We start from the raw sequence: 21,074 nt of genomic DNA, 5'->3' as shown, positions 1-21,074 counted from the left end.
TACTTTACCAAAGAAGTCAATTAGGAATGCTCTTATGAAGTTAACGGATAATTTCAAGTAGAGCCACTACTTTTATAAATACCTAATTAACAAACACCTATCAAAACAATAACAGCATAATAGCTTGGTGAACATCTGTAACCTCAGATTAACCAGAAACAAATTTGTAAAGCATCATATTTCTGTTGCGAGCCTGTGATAAACTTCAAATACATACATTTGTAATGAATCTACCTCTCTGAATCCCAGTTCTTTCCAGACATCTCTCCTCTCCAGTATAGGTAATCCCCACTCAGCAACAAGATGTTTATGCATTGGTCTATTATATTTCAATATTATAGCAATTGGGGAGAAAAAGAGACAACCATACAATGTTAACACAAAGAATAAAGATATTTCTCCTCTTCAGTATCATCCCCACTCTGCAACAAAATGTTTATGCATTGGTCTATTATATTACAATATAGCAATTAGGGAGAAAAAGACACCCATACAATGTTAACATCCTAAGAATAACTTTCTTGATAACAAAATTCCCATCAAACTCTAGTGTTTTAACGGTACCTCATCAAAGGTAATTCCTAATACCTGAAGGACAACAAAATTACAATGATCTATCAACTAAACTGTTGAAACAAAAGGAACAAGTAGTATATAATGCACATACGTACATGCGGTTGGTGGAGGAGGTAGAAGCGGAGGAAACTGGACTAATCGTCGTTGAAGATGGAACTAAGGGAGGTGGGCGAACCGTACTTTGTGAGGCCTGAAAATAAAAACATATAACAATCAATATACAATTAAAAATAAGAGATATATGAACTACCATTTTACATATTCATATTAAAATATGCCTCTAATCTGCATAGTATTGTAGTGTGTGGTGGTATTTTTCATTTATGTAAGATTCTAAGAGATTTTGCCTGGTATTTTTCATTTATTTAAGATCCTAAGAGATTTTGCCTAAGGAGAAATTACAAAACATATTTCTGACACCCAATTAGCTGGTATTAGACCTTCATATGAGGGACTGGATGTAACATTGATTGCTGGCACATTACACCCACAATGTAGAAAGCAGAAATAGATTTAATGAAAGTAGAAAGGAAGCCTGTATTTAAATTGGATTCTTCCATTACTCTGGAAAACCAGTCATTACTTTTCTGCACATTGCATGTTTTAATCTCACAACAATTTTATTCACACGTATCACCAGGAAAGAAGACCAGCGGTTCTCTTTAAATTATGGGATACAGTCATTAGTATTGATTTCTTGTGCACATACAGGACATTATGAGGTTGCAACAGTTTTCAAATTACAAGCAAACATGAATGAATAGCCAGTCATCAACACTTGGCGTCAAAATGAAAATTATCATCAAAGGGAACAGACTATCCATACTTTCTGTGCAGTAACCTCTCCTATTGTACTGTTTTCTTAGAACATTCTCCCAGTCTTTAAGGGAAAAGTGGATGAAACCTACTCCTATGGGAAAAGCACCTTTTCCCCGTTCATTTTTTGGAGGGATATAAATTATTTAGTAGCCATTGTTAGAAAACTTCATTATCTTTACATGTCAAGAACCATTAGCAAAATCTTACCAAGGTCAAAACACATCACGATTTAAATCTTATAATAATTAAATGTAAACATATATCAAGAAAATATATCCCATGAAATATGTTAAAATCATTTGATGTAAAGTTCTATCACAAAAATTCATCAATCTCTATTTCAGGAAGTTTGAAGAAAAATTTTTTGAATATCAATGACACCACATAAAGTCCTTCATATGCCATACATCACCAAATCTGGCAGGAAAACGTGCTCTTACAGGGCCACTGATAAAATACAAAAACCTACTAGCATATTTTCAACTAGTATTTGCAAAACTTACAATGTGTCACATATCTGAATTACTATTATCAGGAATTAAAAAAAGAAATTCACTACCAGGTGATGGATGTTTCATCTTCTTTGCTGGAATAATCTGTACATACAGTATCCTGTACTGCAGAAGTTAGTTTGCTAATGAGATCTGAATAATCAATAGCATTTAAAAGAATAAGAACTTGAATTCAGCTTCACAACAAATACCCACAAATAACATGATGCACAACTCTGAATGCACAAATGTGGAGGCATTCATGGTTTTCTATCCGTGACTAACAAACAATCTTGTTTGTCAATTTTTCAAAAGTTGTATTTCTGGGTTCGACCTGTGTCTGCCGGCCTTTGCAAAAGGCTCTTACCGTGAGAGGGATTTTGGAAAGGAATCTTCTAATTGGCAGAAAACCTGTGAATAGCGGCTTCCACTCGCCTTGTACTTTATACCTGACACCCTTTGGGTGGTCACGCGAGGGTAGTAACCCTCAGCAAACCCTGCTGGCTTTTTTCTCTGGTATATTTAGGATCTATTTATACTTTGAAAAGTGAGCTACAGGAACCTTTCACCGGGCGACACAGGTCTTCCCCCAGAAACAGATTTTTCCTTCGTCAAAATCCCTTTTTAACAGACCTTTCACATTCAAAATTGATCCCTGATCCCCTTTTCCTGCCGAGAGCTACCAATTTGCTGAACAGCAGCACCAAATACAGTAAACGAGCCTCCTGTAGAACTACTCAGTTCCAGAGGACCTTTATTCCTTAGACCATTGGGACTGTTGAACAGTCTCCACGAGGAGGTCATGCAATTGGAACTCCAAAGGTTCACAAGCGAAGATTAATGCAATACTACCCTAATATTATTCTCCTTGCATTTTCATAATTTTTATCTATTTGTTATGTCATTCATTTTATAATTTTTAATAAGCGAATACATGCATAATTTCCTGGTAACACTAGCCTCTAATTAAACTAGGAATAAAGTGTGATATGTACCTGGACAAAATGGTGCATAAAAGTAATGAAATTCCTGTTATACCTTGAAATGTTAAACAAAAATTACTACATTATAAAAAAGATGAAAATTTAAAACATAACCATAAACTGAGATAATCATCAGAATTCTTCCAAATGATGAGTTTAGTTTTAGTTCTTTTCAATGAGATTTTTTTTTTTTTTTTGCATGAAACACCTTCAATGGAATTCTGTGCTTTCATATACTGTATACTATACTGTACAGCATTTCCATCATCCTCACACGATTACCTTTGATACATATATATTGTTCACAGAACATTTCACACTTCTGAATTCCATATCACAACAACACCAATGACAAAACATTACAAAATTGACTTCAAAATTTAAACTGCATTAATTGGCTTTGTAAATAATTGATGTTGTAAATATAACACTACACTGTAATTCAAGTAAAAGAAAGGTCTTCTGTTGCCCAGAATACACCAGTAGCTGCTAGTAATTCTAATTCATTAGGTCAACTGAAAATGTCAACATCCCGTCTATATAAATGTCTATAAAAATGCATTAGCTACAGCCTACTTTCAGTACTTAACTTTAAAGTAAGCAAAGCAATATAATTCAGGTGTTCATTCCCAATTCTGAGATTCCAGTGATGTCAAATGTCACTAAAATTACATCCACCAAGATTCTGTTGAAATTAAATAAATAATCTGACACTGGGTAACACTGGGCTGGCATTGGATTAGTGTCAGTTAACAATTTAACTGGATCTCATGCAAAACGGGGCTGTTCAAAGGGAACTAGTATCATAAAGCCAATCCATAATACAGATTCATACAAATTTGTGCCCTTTTCCCTACGTACTTTGATGTAATGTAATATCTACTACAAATATATGTACTAATAATATATAATTAAAAAGGAAGTTTATTATCATTTGTCATGCTGTAAAAGGAATTTATAACTCTCCATTATGTTATTCATATGATATACTACTTGCTTCCAAAAACTAAACAAATATCAGTTCTCAATTAAATTTAATACCACTACAGCATAAATCATTTCGACTACATAATTGAGTTACAATAAAATACTGTACTGTACTGATTAATTACTTAGTTTTATCACTGATATGAAATCGGTGCTCTATCATGAAACATAAATTTCATATCAGTAACAAGAGCAATTATCTCCATGCCTACAAGTGGGCTGAAGCTTCAGCATATGTTACCACAGAGGAGTTTTGGAAACTGCAAAATTTTTGAAGGGCTAAAAGTTTCACAAGAAAATCAAATACGTACTAACATTAAATCAACAAATATCTTAGGATAAAATTACGGTAACTTAGTTTTTTTTATTTCTGTTTGTATTTCTTTGTAATTTCACTACAGCATCATATTCTGCCATTGCCAAATCAACTACATACATGCTATATATATAAATTCAATCCTACTACCTTTTTATTTTGTTTTGATGTATTTTTCTAAATTAAAAAAAGTGTCTCTCAATAATTTTTGTTTAAACACATACTGTTGTTATGTAACCATTTCAATTTTACAACATTTAATTTTATTTTTTGGTTTGGTAACTCCAAACCTGTTTCTCTTAATTCTCTACTTGTACCCAGAGTGCTCAAACAAATACAAGGGGTTAGGAAAACAAAATACCCAAACACACACACACATTCTACCAAATCCCAATCAACTCTTCTCTACGGTATTTTCATTGATAAATAAGAAAAAACATCACAGGTCATAAAAGATAAATAATTCAGCGATTTCCCCCAAAAGCCATGGGTGTAAAACAAAAAAGGTCCCACCAACAACTGTTTTTACCTTGAAGTTAACAACAGCAGTCAAGGCACACTCATGTCATTCCCGTGCTTTCCATTCCACAAATTCTAGTCATCTCCAGCCTCCCTTCTCAACAGCTCTCCCCCAAAAATAGGTCTATGTCTTCCAACTATTGTGGTGATCAAAAGGACTACAGCTCACACCACATACTTTACTCCCAGAAGTTGTGTGAAGGCTAAGCCCAATCCAATGATCTTAGGTTCACTCAGTCCATGAATCATGTTTGTACACAGCAATAATAATAGTAATTGTGTACTAGTATAATCATACTTTCATAAACAATCTCAGTCTTTTACAACTCCTAATCTCATTCAGCTTATCTATGGTATAAGCTTTTTTTATTCTCTCAATAAATTCCAACTCTAGATAACCTGTACTGGATATTTTTGTTCTTAAAAAAGAAAAAATACTACAATATTGTTTCAAGTATATTTTCTTCAAACATATTTTGTTAGGAGTTTTCTCCTGACAAACCATTAACGGTTTGTCAATCATATTCGTAAACATGTAAAGCACACAGTTGTCATTCTCTCTCTCAAGTATCTCGAGCAAACCACTTTTAAATAAAATTTGAAAGCTGAGATCCATTTTTCACTAGTCATGCATGTTTGCAGTAACTGTTGTGATCAATGGCATTATATTCCAGCTAATAAAAAAAAATTAGGAACTCTAATCACATGTAACACATCAAAAGCTTGTTTATCTAGTTCTACTACAGTTCATCGACAGGGATGAAAAACATGACTGTGATGGGGAAATAAGGGGAATTACATTTTCTATCCTTATAAACAATGATTATTAGCATTAATATTTATGTATTGGATTTTCCACTTCAAGGCTCTCACTTTGACCTTTCTCCAGGATTTGCTGGGACTTCCCACTATTCTGCATCCTTCTATTTTCCTACCTTCTGACTAAATCTTTTGATACACTTTTCACCATACTCAAACTAACTCCATTTACTGCATTTACTTCACTCTGATCAACACCTTCCCAACCCACTTCCACCATGAATTACAGTGCAGTATTAAACTGTTCCAAGTTTAAACCCTCCTCCATTTTATTATTTTGAAGAGTTCAGGTTTTGCAGCATATTACATAATGTACCTACTACGTATCATGCTCACCAATTATGCATTTACATTATAATTTTCATGTATGCTCAACAGTGCATGTTTACAAAGGCAAATTATACTTAGTTGTTAATTTTGTTGCCTAAATAGTGCAATGACCTGCTTCTGAAATGTGTTGAGGACCATTATTAATTTTCTGTGATGAAATACTCAGTAAGCTTTGTATGCCCTTTCTGAGGTTATTATTTCAAGATCAACTGTATTACAGCATACTTTCCACAGAATTCACAGTGTCAACAGTCTCTGTTTCTTGACTTATATAACCCACACGGATCAAATGGCAACCCTTTAAAGTTGGTAGCGTAAATGAAAAGTCCTCAATATCTTCAATGCTTATACAACTGAACCTTCCCTAAAATCACCCGTCTTGGATTACCAGTATGTAATCAGAAATTTGGTAATATTTGTCAGGACATCTGACACATTTTTAACTTCAACAAAATTTCAGCAAGACAATGTTTATGCCTAAAACTATCTATCCCTTTATTTATCTTGTAATAAAGACAAATACTATTTTTATCTGGATAAGGATACATAAGATGACAGTACGTATATTGACCCATGTGAACACCCAGATTATTCACTATGATTTACTAGTATGAAACTCATAGACATCAGTAACCTAACAGTTTTTTTTATATATACTTCACCCATGCTGTCATTTTTTTTAACTGCCCTCTCAATAGTACCTGTTTCACATTCTATTATACTATTGCCATGGTAAAAGAAACTTTCTACCTCTTCTAAAGACAGTATGTACATCAGCAACTGTTTCCTTCTTTTTTCTTTTTTTTTTCAATTTGCTCTTTACAATAAAATCTCTTAAACTATTTACATTTTTGCAATCCTACACAACATCATTTTCTGTCATAACATATACTAGTTACGTATTCTTAAATGTACTTTCCAGCCTTCCTTTTCCATTCTACTTTTCCATCTTCTAAATATTTCTATGAATTTCTTTAAGTACAAATAGGTCACCTATAGTAGTGGGTGGTGGGAGAGACACTTGCCTCTAGGTAGATGAGAAGGCATTTTTTTATTTTATAAATATGTAGTAGTACTCCTAATTAAGTATGTACTGGTGATATCTACCTTTGGTTTCTCCTTCACTTGTAGCATCCTTTTTTCTCTCTTATAAAATAACTGAGTTTCTTTAGGAGATACGTACTGCTTACACTGTGTTACTACTTACTTACTATAAACTGAAGTTGTATAAATTTAAGAATAATAACTGGATAAATCTGATGACAAAAGTAGTAAGTAAAAAACAATCTGGACAGTACAGTACATTCTAATCTGACAGCAATTTTGGGAAATGCCAAAAACCTCTAAAACATATCCTTTTACAGTAAAACTACAGAAATGAAACATATGACTTTTATAATGAAGAACATTTCCACCACTGTTAGAAATGTGTCTGTCAGATAGTAAACTGGCTACAAGTTGCCTTCAAAGCACATTGCAGGCAATGCTTGAGCTTGAGGTTTAATGCAGAACCCTTCCCCTACTATTAAGTCTGCTTTCTGCCTTTCACTTTTCATCAATTATCTGTACATCAACATAAATAGTATATAAATTCTTCAACCTAGTCATGTTCTACATTTCACCTTTCGAATAAGAACTAATCCATCAGTCCATTTGGTGGCCTGATTATGTATATACTAATCCTATTTCTGTACACATACGTATCTTGGATTGTGAACAGTCGCGTTACGGTTCCTTTGACATCGGATGAAAATATTAATTCGCCTTATCAGTGTTTTGTATGTTCACATTATGTACTTCATGTCATAGACCACAGATTTTAAATTCCTAAATTTACCAGTAGCATGTATGTAAGTAATTCTATTGAACTGGTTGGTTGTGAAGCAAAAAAATGTTTTCTAGAAAACTACAGTTGACCCTCTGTATTAACGGGGGATGGGTCGCAAACCCATGCGAATAGCTAAAATCCACTAATACTGACACCTCTCTATATATGCTTATAACTGAATCCTTCTAAAACTTCTTCAAGGCTGAATCAACAAGCAATCTCTGTCTGATAAATATCCATCCAATCATGTCAAATAAATAAAATCATCTGCTTTTCATAATACAATACCATTTCAACCACAGTTTGGTGCAACAGTCCCTTCTCATACCCTTTTTCTGTGGAAAAATCTGCAGAATTTCCTTCATTATTCTCTTGTACCCCTTTTATGAAATTTCCTTGTCTCCTTTCCTTTATTTTGCTACTTTTTATGACAGAATGGAGTGGAATGGAATACGAATGAGGTTTAGGCTAAAAGCCAAGCACTGGGACCAAAGATACTTCTTAATATATAATTGGCCAATATTCATATTGGGAGAAATCTAAATAATGCTGACTGTGATACTTTATTTAGAACATGATTTTGTTGTCAATACTGGTATTATAATACGGATAATACCAGTATTGACAGCAAAATCCTGTTCTAAAAAAAATATCACATTCAGCATTATTTAGATTTCTCCCAATATTATTAATATGGGCCAATTATTGAGTAAGTACAGGCAGTCCCCGGGTTAAGACGGTGTCGGCTTACGACGTTTCAAGGTTACGACGCTTGTCAATAGACGTTATTTCCAGGGTTAAGACGCATGTTCCAGGGTTACGACGCCTACAACGCTCATCTGGCAGATGAAATATGACACCAAAAATGCAAAATAATTAATATTTGAAGGTTTTTTTTTTATGAAAAATGCCATAAGAATGCAGTTTACATAGTTTTCAATGCACCCAAAGCATTAAAAGTAAGGTTTTCTTAGGATTTTTGACGATGTTCCGGCTTACGACGCGTCTCAAGAACGGAACCCCCGTTGTAACCCGGGGACCGCCTTATTCCTGAGCCAGAGAAGCAAGTAATAAGAAAAATAGAAACTATAATATATATATATATATATATATATATATCATATATATATATATATAGTACTGATTCATTCACTGAATTCTATCATTTTATTCAACAGAATGATAATACTATACAATAATTACCTAAATAGTACTCGTATAAATATTGATAGGTATGTAAATCAGAAATATTTAAATAAAATTGTATAAATTTGCATCTCTTACAAACTTCCTTAATTTTCATAAATTGCAATTGTCATCTAAAATTTCAAAATGTGGTCTTTGCCAAAAAGATTTTTAAAGAAGAAAATTCTGAGTTAAAGAATACTATTTGCAGGTATTCTTTTACTTATAAGTACAGTGGACATACGAAAGTCCCAACTTACGAAAAATTCAAGTTACGAAAGCAACGAAACAAAGACGAAGATTTTTTTGCCTCTGCATACGAAAATAATTCAGGTTACGAAAGGGTGTTACTGTAAAGTCCCGAGATTCGCCTGGACCACAGCGAACAATTTTAAAACTCGCGTGCCTCTAAATCTGTAGACTTGCCACCATCTTCCCACTCTCCCATTGGTTCCTGATGCTAGTCACCACCGTAAGACCCTGCTCTCCTATTGGTCACCATCTACTACTCCATCATGCTCTACGTAAAGGCGTCGTTCGGCCACTCCGTCACACCAGCGTTATCGTATGCACGCGGAATTCGTTCATTCACATATACGATTTAGTTTGTTAACGTAAATTCGTGTTAGTGATTTCGCTTTGTACTTTATCGTGTTTTGTGAGAACTTAATTAGTAACTTAATAACATACGTATAGTCATGGGTCCCAAGAAAGTTGCTGAAGTTTACGGAAAGAAGAGGATGCTTTCTATGGAGACAAAGATGGAGATAATCAAGAAGTATGAGGCTGGCATGCGGTTGAGTGTGATCGCTAAGGAATATGGCCGAAATCCGTCGACGATAGGCACCATCCTTAAGCAGAAGGAAGCCATCAAAGCAGCTACACCTTCCAAGGGCGTGACTATTTTGTCCAACAAGAGGAGCCATGTGCATGATGAGATGGAGAGGCTGTTTCTTGTATGGATAAAAGACAAAGAAATCGCTGGCGATACAATAACCGAGACGGCAATCTGCCACAAGGCCAGCACTATTTTCAGCGATTTGATTGCCCAGGCCGAAGACGACGGAGGAGAAGGGACATTGACGCCAACCCCAGACTTCAAGGCTTCTCGTGGGTGGTTTGAATAATTCCGGAAACGGACTGGCATCCATTCGGTGGTGCGGCATGGGGAGGCTGCCATCTTGGACATGAAAGCGGCCAACAAGATGACGATCAACGAAGGTTACAGTTCTCAGCAAGTCTTCAACTGTGACGAGACTGGCCTTTTTTGGAAAAAAATGCCTTGTTGGGCGTACATCACGGAGGTAGAGAAGAAGCTACCCGGGCATAAGCCTATGAAAGATAAGCTTACGCTCGCATTATGTTCCAACGCCAGTGGGGATTGTAAAGTCAAGGCCCACAAAGTGGTAAAGGAGAAGCTTCCAGTGATGTGGAGGGCTAATACGAAAGCCTGGGTAACGAGACTTTTGTTCACCAAGTGGGTAAATATGTTTCGACCCAACAGTGAAGACATTCTTGGAAGAGAAGCGCCTCCCTCTGAAATGTCTGCTGTTGTTGGACAATGCCCCTGCTCACCCTCCTAGGAGGCCTCGAGGAAGATATCCTAGCGGAGTATTCTTTCATCAAGGTTCTTTATCTTCTGCCTAACACCACCCCTCTCCTCCAGCCCATGGACCAGCAAGTGATATCGAACTTCAAGAAGCTGTATACGAAACACCTTTTCAAAAGATGTTTCGACAAACCTCACCTTGCATGAATTTTGGAAGGAACATTTCGATATCGTCATATGCATCCGACTCATCGATCAAGCTTGGCAGGAGGTTTTGAGGCGAACCTTGAATTCTTTGTGAAGAAAACTCTGGCCCGAGACTTCGAGGGATTCGACGTGGGCGAAGCTGATGCAGATTCAGAAACAGTTGACGATCCTGAAACTGCTTCGCAACCAGATCTTGACAAGATCGTTGCTCTCCGCAAGTCCATGGGGCTGGTCGTCGACTAGGACGACATCAATGACCTTCTCGAGGAGCACCAAGAGGAGCTTACGACAGATGACCTGAAGGAGTTGGAGGCCATGCAACATAACATCGTTCAAGAAGAGTTCTCTAGCAGCAGCGAGGAGGAGGACCCTATGACAAAGGCAGAAATTAAGGATGCTCTAGGTGCTTTCCATAAAGTGCAATCATTTGTAGAAAGGACACACCCTGAAAAGGCTTACACAGGTCGTATGCTTGCGCAGTTCTATGATGTTTGCCTTAGATTGTTTCAGGAACATAGTGAGAAGCAGGCAGAATCAATCTTCTTTGGATAGTTATTTTTTAAAAAGGCCTTTAGTAGGAGTAAGCAAACAGGAAGATCCAAGTGATATGGAAAAACAGAACGTTGAAAGTGGTGAAGAAATTGAAATTTTGTAAAAAAAAATCTAAAGTATAAAAAAGTAAAAAAAAAAATGTAAAGTTTAGTGTTAAAGTTTTCTGTCATTTTTTAATGTTTCGTAAAGTTCAGTGTTTTCATGTTTTCTGCCATTTGTCCTCCTCTGTCACCACTTTCGGAGATCGCCTCACTCGAAAGGAAAGGTTCCACATTTTACTACATACGTATGTATGTACAGTATTTCTTGTATACCATGTACACTAATACACTTTATTTACAGGTATTTAGTACATATTAGTAGTATATGTAGTTTAAGTTAGGTATTGAATGGTCCAAATTGTTATTTCATTGTTTATTGGTCAATTTAGCTTTATTATAAAATTTACTGGGGTGTTTTTGTAGGGCTTGGAGCGAATTAGGCAATTTACATGTAAAATGTGGTTCAAGATACGAAAAAATCAGGTTACGAAGACCTGCTTCGGAACGGATTAATTTCGTATCCTGAGGCACTACTGTATAGAATACTATTTGCAGGTGATTCTTTTACTAAAAAGCAAGCTAATAATCCATAATTCTATATACCCAATGTCTTCCACCAACTATCCTTGAAATTTTCTCTATAGCAACACTCTTAAAGTAACTAAGATAAATAACACTACGACTTTCAATGACAAGTGAGGAAAAATGTTATCACTAACCAACCATTCGATATATCCAGAAGGGTCCCAAATGATATTGGACATGAACAAAATTATTGTCTGTACTACATATTGACAATTACTATGGTGTTTCCCCCCGTTTTCACGGGGATGCGTACCAGAACTCCCCCCCCCCCCCCCCAATAGCTAGAATCCACGAATAGTTGAAATCACTATAAAATTGCTTACAACTGCCTATTTTGTGAGGTGAAACTTAAGATAAACCCATTAAAAATGTTAACACCTGGTTTTTTTTAATATTTTTAACCCAAAAAAGGGATTTTGACGAAGGAAAAATCTATTTCTGGGCAACGACCTGTGTCGCCCTGTGAAATGGTTCCTTTGATACTATTTCTGAAGAATAAATATTGCTATTCATCCTAGAGAAAAAAGAAACAATATAATGCCAAGATAAATGGCTCGCTCACTTCTTATAGAAGTGTCGGTATAGTAAGGAGCGAGTGGAATCACTACCAGAGGTCCCTTGCCATTTAGCTTCTTCCTTCGACAAAACCCCGAACTACGGAGGAGCCGTGCTACAGCTCCCGGTCTACTACTACCGTGAGCGCCTCCGACGCCTGAGACGTCATTCCTGAAGATAGCCTCCAAGCTTGGGTAAGCTGGGTGAGGATAATCTAACTACAGGGTGGGGTTTCACAGGGCGACACAGGTCGTTGCCCAGAAATAGATTTTTCCTTCGTCAAAATCCCTTTTCTGGGCTTGACCTGTGTCGGCCTGTGAAATAGTACCAGAGAATGCCAAACACCAAGCTTGAGGAACAGTACAGATAAATTAAGAAGGTAAAGTTAAACACTTGTAAGGTTAATAGTATAATAATCAACTAAAATTACAGTCTTACCCTAAGGGAAGTATAAGCCCTAAAACACGGGTTATCACTTAAAATTAGTTAGCCTAACAACAAACAATAACAATACAGGTTAGGCAAAGACAAGATATAAGTTGATATATACAAAAGAATGGAACTGAATCCGATTAGAATGATGAACAAAAGCAAACTCAAGGTAACCCAATACATGGAGGCGACTAAACTAAGTAAGGGTGCAATGGGGCAGGTAGAAGGGAAGGCTACAAGAAGTTATAGTAAAAATTAAGAATCAGGAGAAACTGTGTTTCCAGCTGCCACTGCTGGAAATTGAGGGCTTCTAAGGGTTTTAGGTAGTGCCGTTTGAAAACTGTCGGAGATTTCCAGCCTGTATACTTCTTAAGATCGTCAAAATTCATGTGTTGGAAATAATTAATAGATGTGGCCACCGCCCTAACATCGTGGGCCCGAGGAAAGGACTCTGGATTGGCCTGTTTAATGAAGTATAAAATTTGTTGCCTGATCCCTTTTAGGGATAAAGTACCACCTCCCTTCCTAATGAACAATGGGCCTGAAGATTTCAGAGTTGTTCTGCTTAGGTAGGCTCTTAATGAGTTGACAGGACAAAGGGAAATGTCTTGAGGTAGTGGTAGGATTTTCCACGAGGACCATCTGTCCTGTGGGTCTTCATTTTTGGCTAGAAAATGGCGATCTGGGGATAAGAGGACTTCCCCTGAGGGGAGGAACTCAATGTGGCCTGGTTCCCTTGATAAAGCTGACAGTTCTGATATTCTAGCTCCGGAGGCTAAACTTAATAAGAATAGGGTTTTCCTCAGGAGGGATATATAATTGCAAGAGTCATTGTTAATGTCCGAGGCCAGTTTGAGGACATCATTTAAGAACCAAGAGACTGATTTAGGTCTCGTTGATGGTCTTAATCTAGCACAAGCTTTTGGTATGGACGTAAAGTACGAATCCGTAAGGTCTATGCTAAAACCAAATTGGAAGATCTTTTTAAGAGCTGATTTGGTCGTAGTGATAGTGCTTGCTGCTAAGCCTTTCTCAAACAATGATCTGAAGAAAGTTATGGCTAGGTTCGTTGTCATGACTTGAGAATTTGACAACTTAAGGAACTCTGCTAGTTTCTTGACAGATGAATCATATTGTCGGAGAGTAGATTCTCTTTTATCTGATTCCAAGAATGAGATATTCTGGGGATCAATTTCTGCATTCCTCATGGCTGCGAATTTCAGAAAATCCATAAAGTTAGGGTTTTCTGAATTCTTGAGGAAGCGGACACAGTCTGAGTTTGCACTAACTGGGTTAGTTTGGGGTTGGGAATCCGTAGTGGTCGGAGTCTCAACTCTAGGAGTAGAGGGAACCAATTGCTCTTGGGCCAGTGGGAGCTACTAGAGCTACTTGGCCTTTGAATGTCCTGAGTTTGTCTAAAACTTTCATGAGAAGGTTCACGGAGGGAGGGAGAGGTAAATATTCTTCCATTCGTTCCAATCGAGGATCATTGCATCCGTAGCGTATGCTAGAGGATCGAGGTTGGGTGCCACGTAACAAGGGAGTTTGTGGTTTGACTCCGTGGCGAAGAGGTCTACTTGGAGTCCGGGGACTTGTAGACTGATCCAATTGAATGAACTCCTGTCCAGTGTCCACTCCGATTCCAACGGAGCGGAGCGTGATAGAGCGTCTGCTACTACGTTCTTGACTCCTGCCAGGTGAGTGGCTGACAGGTGCCATTTGTTTTTGCATGCCAGAGAAAAGATGGCTATCATGACATGGTTCAAGTGGCTTGACTTGGATCCGCCCCTGTTGATGCAGTGTACTACTACTGCACTGTCCAGAACTAATTTGAAATGAGAGTTCTTGGGCGGACGGAGTCGTTTCAGTGTGAGGAATACTGCCATGGCCTCCAGTACATTGCTATGTAGCTGGCAGAATGTTAACGACCAAGTTCCTTGAACTTTTTCGTACTGGGAGTATCCTCCCCACCCTGTTAGTGAGGCGTCTGTGTGGATCACTAATGATGGAGGGGGAAACTGTAGAGGAATTGCTTTTGAAAGGTTCTTTGTCTCCGTCCAGGGGCGGAGACGTTTCCGTAAGATTGCTGGGATAAAGGCTAGTTTGTCCCCGTGATCTGCAATTCGCTCTTGAGCGCCATACTCTGTTTATATCTTTGAGTTTGGCTCTGAGCAGAACGTCTGTGACTGATGCAAACTGGAGTGAGCCCAGGATCCTCTCCTGCACCTCCTGGATGTTTGTTGTCGTTTGAGAAATTGTTTTGTAGCTCTTGCAATTTCTTTCCTTTTCAACGACGGAATTGATAGAGTGTGCGATGTAAGTCCCACTGAAGGCCTAACCACTGGAATCGAGATTCCGGTGTTAGTCTGGACTTGGTTTTGTTTATTTGAAAACCTAAATGTTCCAGGAATTTGATCACTCTGACCGTTGCTTCTTTGCATTCTTTGGGGTTCCTTGCCCAAATAAGCCAATCGTCCAGATAAGCCACTAACATTATTCCCTGTTTCCTTAGCTCTTGCACTACTGCTTCCGCCAATTTGGTGAAGATCCTGGGGGCTATGTTGAGCCCGAATGGCATTACCTTGAAGGAGTAGGATCTGTTGCCTAGTTTGAAGCCTAGGAATGGACGGAAGTGTCTGGCTAGGGAACATGATAGTAGGCATCTGTAAGATCTATAGAGGTTGTGACGGCCCCACGGGAAGTAAGGTCCGTACCTGCGAAACGGTCAGCATCCTGAACTTGTCGCAATGAATGAATAAGTTCAGATGGGACAAAGTCTAAGATGATTCTTCGGTTTACCGAGTCTTTCTTTGGCACGCTGAACAAGCGTCCTTGAAATTTTAAATTGTTGACTCTTGAGACTACTCCTTTGAGAAGGAGGTCTTCGGTATACTCTACCAATTCCGTTGTTGGTGCTTGATAGAATCTGTTGGTTGGAGGAGGGCCCTCTAGCCAACTCCAACCTAGTCCCTTTGTTACTATACTTTGAGACCCAAGGGCTGAACCCCCACCGCTGCGGAAGAGGTACAGCCTCCCTCCTACCTTGGGATTCTCACTGCTGGTTTGCCGAGGGGCGGCCACCTCTTGCTCCTCGGAAACCTCTTCCCCTGTTAGCAGCCCTGCCGGATCCTCTGAATCGAGAGGCACCTCTTGCTCTACTGCCTCTCGCAAACCTATTGAAAGCCTGAAAGTTCTGGCTTTCATAGTTGGAATTGTAGGCTGGCGAGACAGCAAAGAAGTGGAGGGTTGAGATTGCTGGGACTGAGGGGTCAGAACAAGGTATTGTTGTTGACCCTTCGACGATGGTTGCCCTTGTGATGCTGGGACTGCCTGAACCAACGTTTGTTGAGAAGGCTGGAAGGGAGAGAACTTCCTTGGTTTCTTCTTGTTCCTTGGGTTAGGACCAGAAGATTCCTGCCTCCGCTTTGCTACCAGTCCCCACCTGACTTTGAGGCACTGGTTGACCTTAGAAGCCTCATGAAGGACTTCTGCTACTACTGGTGCTGGAAAGAGGTCCGCTTCCCCAAATTGAGGAAGCAATCAGTTTATTCGGTTCATGGCGGATAGTAGCTTCCGCCAGAACGTGCTTCCTACAATTTCTCCTGGCTATGAGGAAGTCGTAAAGGTCACACTGCATGGTGTGCAGCAGACCTTTAGCCAAAACTTTAAATAACGGCTCTTGTTGGTATACAAGAGCCGTCATCTCCGCCATAGTCATGGAGGAAAGGGATCTCGCGAGCCTAGTCCGGGCGTCGTACTCCATCTGGATGAGAGAGTCCGACAACCTGGGGAGTCTCTCACTAAAGAGAGAGGTGGCACAGTCCGCCTTTAGTTTTCCTACTGAGAAAGTAGGAACTGCCCCTTCGAAGTACGTCTCGGAGCCTGGGACTAAGAGAGAGGTGGGTTCCGTCTCTCGTAGTTGAGGCAGGGGGCTCGTCTTTCAGGGCGGCCTGAAAGGTTGCTTCCACTACCTTAAGGGTCAGTGGTAGCGGAGTCCCTTCCACCGGAGTAAAAATGGTGAAAGGACTCCTAAAGGCTGTGATGCGGGTGTTTTCACACCCCCATTCTTCCAGACTTCTCATTAGAGTCTGCTGTGTTTTGTTCCCTCGGAAGGATCACTGTTTCCTTGGGAACCTTGTCCCTCTCTCATCATCGCTGCTTCCGTTAGTCGGACGTAGCCAATGAATGGTGGTTGAAGGTCCTCTGGGGTGGAACTCGAAGTCCTCACGCCTTCGAGTTCCTATGCCTTCGATGTCAACATTCCATTGACAAACGGGGCATACGAAGCGATCCTCCAAGGGTTGGCCGCCTTGAATTCCGGCAGTTGGCTGGAATCTGGCATTGGAAGAGGAGAAGGTGGCACAGATAGAGGGGAACCTGCCGCAATCGAGGTTTGGATCCCGGCGATGGCATTCTCCTGAGCGGCCAGCCGTTCCGCCAGCGATTGGATCGACCCTGGCCGGAAGACGTAACAGAACTGGAGAGCTGGGTGAGAGCACCGAGCCGACCTTGTTGTCAACCAAGGCCCCTACGATCACTCCCACCTGCTCCAGAATGTTAGCCGAAAAGGATTCGGGATCAAAAAGAGGGACTTGAGCCCGATCCTTACGTGATCTATGTTTGGGGGACCTCGACGCAGAGGAAGAGGCCTCCCTTGACCTAACTGATCCGGGTGGTGAGCCGGAGTTATAGTGTCTGTCAGGATGACCGATTTCTTGGGGAGAGACTTTTTAAGTTTCTCCTCGGTCATCTTAGCCTTGGGGATCACTGAAGTAGCCTTAGGACGGACAGACCGCTGCTCTTCAGTGAAGCCCCGGAAAGAAGTGGAAGTAGAAGGATCAGTAGAAGGTGATGGAGAAAGGGAATTCAGGAAAGGGCCCTGAGAACCCACAGGAGCTGCCCTACTACACCCTTACCTGTACCCATGGAGTCAATAGCCATGGGTTCAACGTCGAGGTTCATTGCCGCAACGTCTTCTGCAACGTCCTCTGGGAAATCCCCCTCCTGTAGGGAGATCATGACTTGAAGGTCGGCCAGCAAAGGGGCGGCCGCTATCGGGTCCACCACTGATCCTTTCTTGGCTCCTGGGAATATTAGGTCCGCCATATCCTGGGTAAGAATGTAGGGGCGGCCCTTAGAATTCCGGCCAAAACCCCCTACCCAAGCTTTGAGAGTCGACAAAGCTTTCTTCTTTTCTTCATCAGAACCCTGTAAAAAAGGGTCTAGAGTTAGGGAGAGGATAGGGGAGGAATGTCTGTGTGTTGAGATTATATGAATATGTGTCTCATATGTTGAAAGTATAATATAACAACAAGTATTCCAGGTGACGAATGAATGAAGAAAGTGCTAAGAAACTTACTACTAGTGAGGCATCTCCTACTAGGCAAGGTAGCAGGTTTGGCAAGCTTCATGATGCCAAACGATAAAATCCTCCACTTTCACTGCACATCCTGCATGAGAACGGCATACCATATGGCCGCATAGGTCTTGGAGGATGGCACTGCACCCAATCTCCTGGCACAACATCTGTAAGTCAAAGGATACATGAGTACCAATGACAACCTCCGGTGGAATAATATGCAAACTATCCGTGGGTGCCGGAGTAGGACCGACGGATAGAGATCTACGTATGAATATTACGTAGAAAAATTACGAGGGGGGAAGAAAGTCTCTGCCTCCGCCTAAGCTCACTTGTCATATGACTAAAAATAGACTCCGTAGGGCCCGGAGTTCTCCGTATGGCCCGGAGTTAATTAATATTGAGTGAGCAATGTCAAACTTCTAACGAAGCAAGGGATAGTACGAGAGGCGGAAATAAAAACACCCCGGAGTAACGCAAGATTCTAAACATTAAATAACACAAAATAAAACAAAATAAAAACCCCTTATATCAGTAAGTGCTCGTGTGAACTATCCTAAGTGGATAGGAACCCAGTGATTCCCTCCCCCCCTCTCTATGTTCGGTAGCGGCGGATAGACACCTGCCGGACTGAACTGAGGGGGAAAGAGTAGGGAAGAATGTGGGGTAGGGGAGACCCTCCCCTGAGCGGCCAGTTGAAGGACGGAGAAGAAGGGGGGAGGTCCCGAGCCCCCGAGGCACGTGACGAGTGAGAGTACCAGTAGGGGAGGGGAGATCCCCACCAGTCCCGTGAGTCACCCCCTCTCATGCAGACTCGGACGCTAGCTGTGAGAAACGAGTCATCACCCATCGACGTGGATGGCAATGTATGGAGGGGGGAATGGGGGGAGGGGGACGGGAGGGGGACCCCGTAACCGGGTGGCTCACCGTGATAAACCGGTGGTCTTCCCAGCCAGGTGAAAGATACGAGGTGGGGAAGAACCGTCGGAACAACATCAATATTCCACTGATATAAATAGGATTATTTATAATAATCAATCAAATAAAATTAAAGCGATATCTTAAAGCTAGACTAACACGGGGAACACGAAGCTAAGCAAACAGAAAATTAGGTTAATCGCCGATCCGAAGAAAGGGGTATGTTAGCCTAATTTAACCTCTAGTTCAAGAAAACGGGGGGCAGGCTAATCACCAATCGACAATTGGGTATGAAACAGCCTAACTTAACGGTTAAAAATAAATTATAACAGGGAAGCTAATCGCCATACCGAAGCATGGTGTATGTTAGCCAACCTAGTACCTATAATATTATTAAAGGTAATCAGGAACTAGAGAAGGAAAGAGAGACATCAGAATAATTAAGATGATATGACTCTCAATCGTGACTGATAAAACTCCTAACAATGTAAGGCGTAGCTAGACAGGTCCGAAACGTGCGGTCGGAGCGTGCCCCGTGGAGGCCTAACTAAAAAACTAACTGCATAAAGATATAGAGACTATGTATAAGTAACCATATCTAAAGTACTGAGAAAAAGGGAAATCTCTAACGGTATGGAAGACCGAAAGAGATAACCCGTACCGCCATGCGGTCGAGGGGCATACCGGCCGATAAGGCTCCGAATATGTATAAAACACGAAGATCATCATAAAATGAGATCAGTAACCCAAACAGTACTTAACTTAGAAGCAGAAGTTGAAGACATCTTGAAAATAAATCCAAATAAATCCAAATAGAGCGAAACACAGCACCGAAAAAATTTAACGTTTGGTGTAACGCGCGCTATCGAAAGGAATGACGTCTCAGGCGTCGGAGGCGCTCACGGTAGTAGATAGACCGGGAGCTGTAGCACGGCTCCTCCGTAGTTCGGGGTTTTGTCGAAGGAAGAAGCTAAATGGCAAGGGACCTCTGGTAGTGATTCCACTCGCTCCTTACTATACCGACACTTCTATAAGAAGTGAGCGAGCCATTTATCTTGGCATTATATTGTTTCTTTTTTCTCTAGGATGAATAGCAATATTTATTCTTCAGAAATAGTATCAAAGGAACCATTTCACAGGCCGACACAGGTCAAGCCAGAAAGTGCATTTTATGATGGAAAAAAAAAAAACAACAACAACAGGAATTTGAGGATATTTCTCATAGAAAAATACTGCGAATACGGCAATTTCCAAAATATAATGGGTAGCTATGGTACATAGAGAAATTTGCAAATACATGAGTCCACGAGTGCTAAGACCACGAATACGGGGGGTCCACTGTATATAATTCCTTTTTTCACCAACAAAGAAAAATTGTTAATAAAATTCAAAAAGTATGCTGGTCTTATGAAAATCAGCAAGTCTTTTAGGAATCTTTAACAAACCTAAATGTACATATATATGTTGATACTACGTATTTGCCCAGACCTCTGGAAACTACCTAAGCCTATGTCATAAATAATTACATATTTACATAAAAGTTGAAGATGTGCTCTTTATACACACAATTTTTTTTCCCCCTTTTTCTTTTAATAAAGTTTCCTTAAAAAAACCTGTGGTTACTCTCCTTATTTTGTATATCACAATTCCCCCAACAGAAAATACAACTGCAATTTAAATACTGTGCAGCGACTGGTAACATAATTGGGATACAAACTAGTATTACAGTGATACCTGACTCCTATCTAATATATATGTGTACTGTTACTGTTAAGAGGACTGATTATTGAAGTAACGAAGCAAGCCCTTGTGTGACAAATTTTCCCGCAGCAAGTGTCAGCAATCAGTTGCAAGGTTCAGCGTCATTCCTTTTCCTGCTAAGCTATGGAATTCTATCCTTACTTCCATTTTCCCAAACATATAATCTTCCATCCTTTACAAAATTTATTTACTACTCTATTTGCATATATTGATTTAAAGACTTTACGTATATAGACACACCAACCTACTTAGGTACAAACGT

The 21,074-nt window shown here is 39.9% G+C and overlaps 1 protein-coding gene across 3 annotated transcripts in view; it reads right to left on the bottom strand.

The window, feature by feature from the left end:
• LOC135216158 (uncharacterized) overlaps window positions 1-21,074 on the bottom strand; it is a 111,994-nt gene that overhangs the window by 42,252 nt on the left and 48,668 nt on the right. For all 3 annotated transcript variants that reach the window (XM_064251271.1, XM_064251269.1, XM_064251270.1), the window contains exon 4: window positions 672-766. In XM_064251271.1, the coding sequence (XP_064107341.1) occupies window positions 672-766 (95 nt within the window). The remainder of the gene's footprint in view (window positions 1-671; window positions 767-21,074) is intronic.

This window comes from Macrobrachium nipponense, chromosome 6 (genome assembly GCF_015104395.2).
Source record: "Macrobrachium nipponense isolate FS-2020 chromosome 6, ASM1510439v2, whole genome shotgun sequence".
NCBI classification, from domain to species: domain Eukaryota; kingdom Metazoa; phylum Arthropoda; class Malacostraca; order Decapoda; family Palaemonidae; genus Macrobrachium; species Macrobrachium nipponense.
This window is presented reverse-complemented; position numbering and strand designations above follow the sequence as displayed.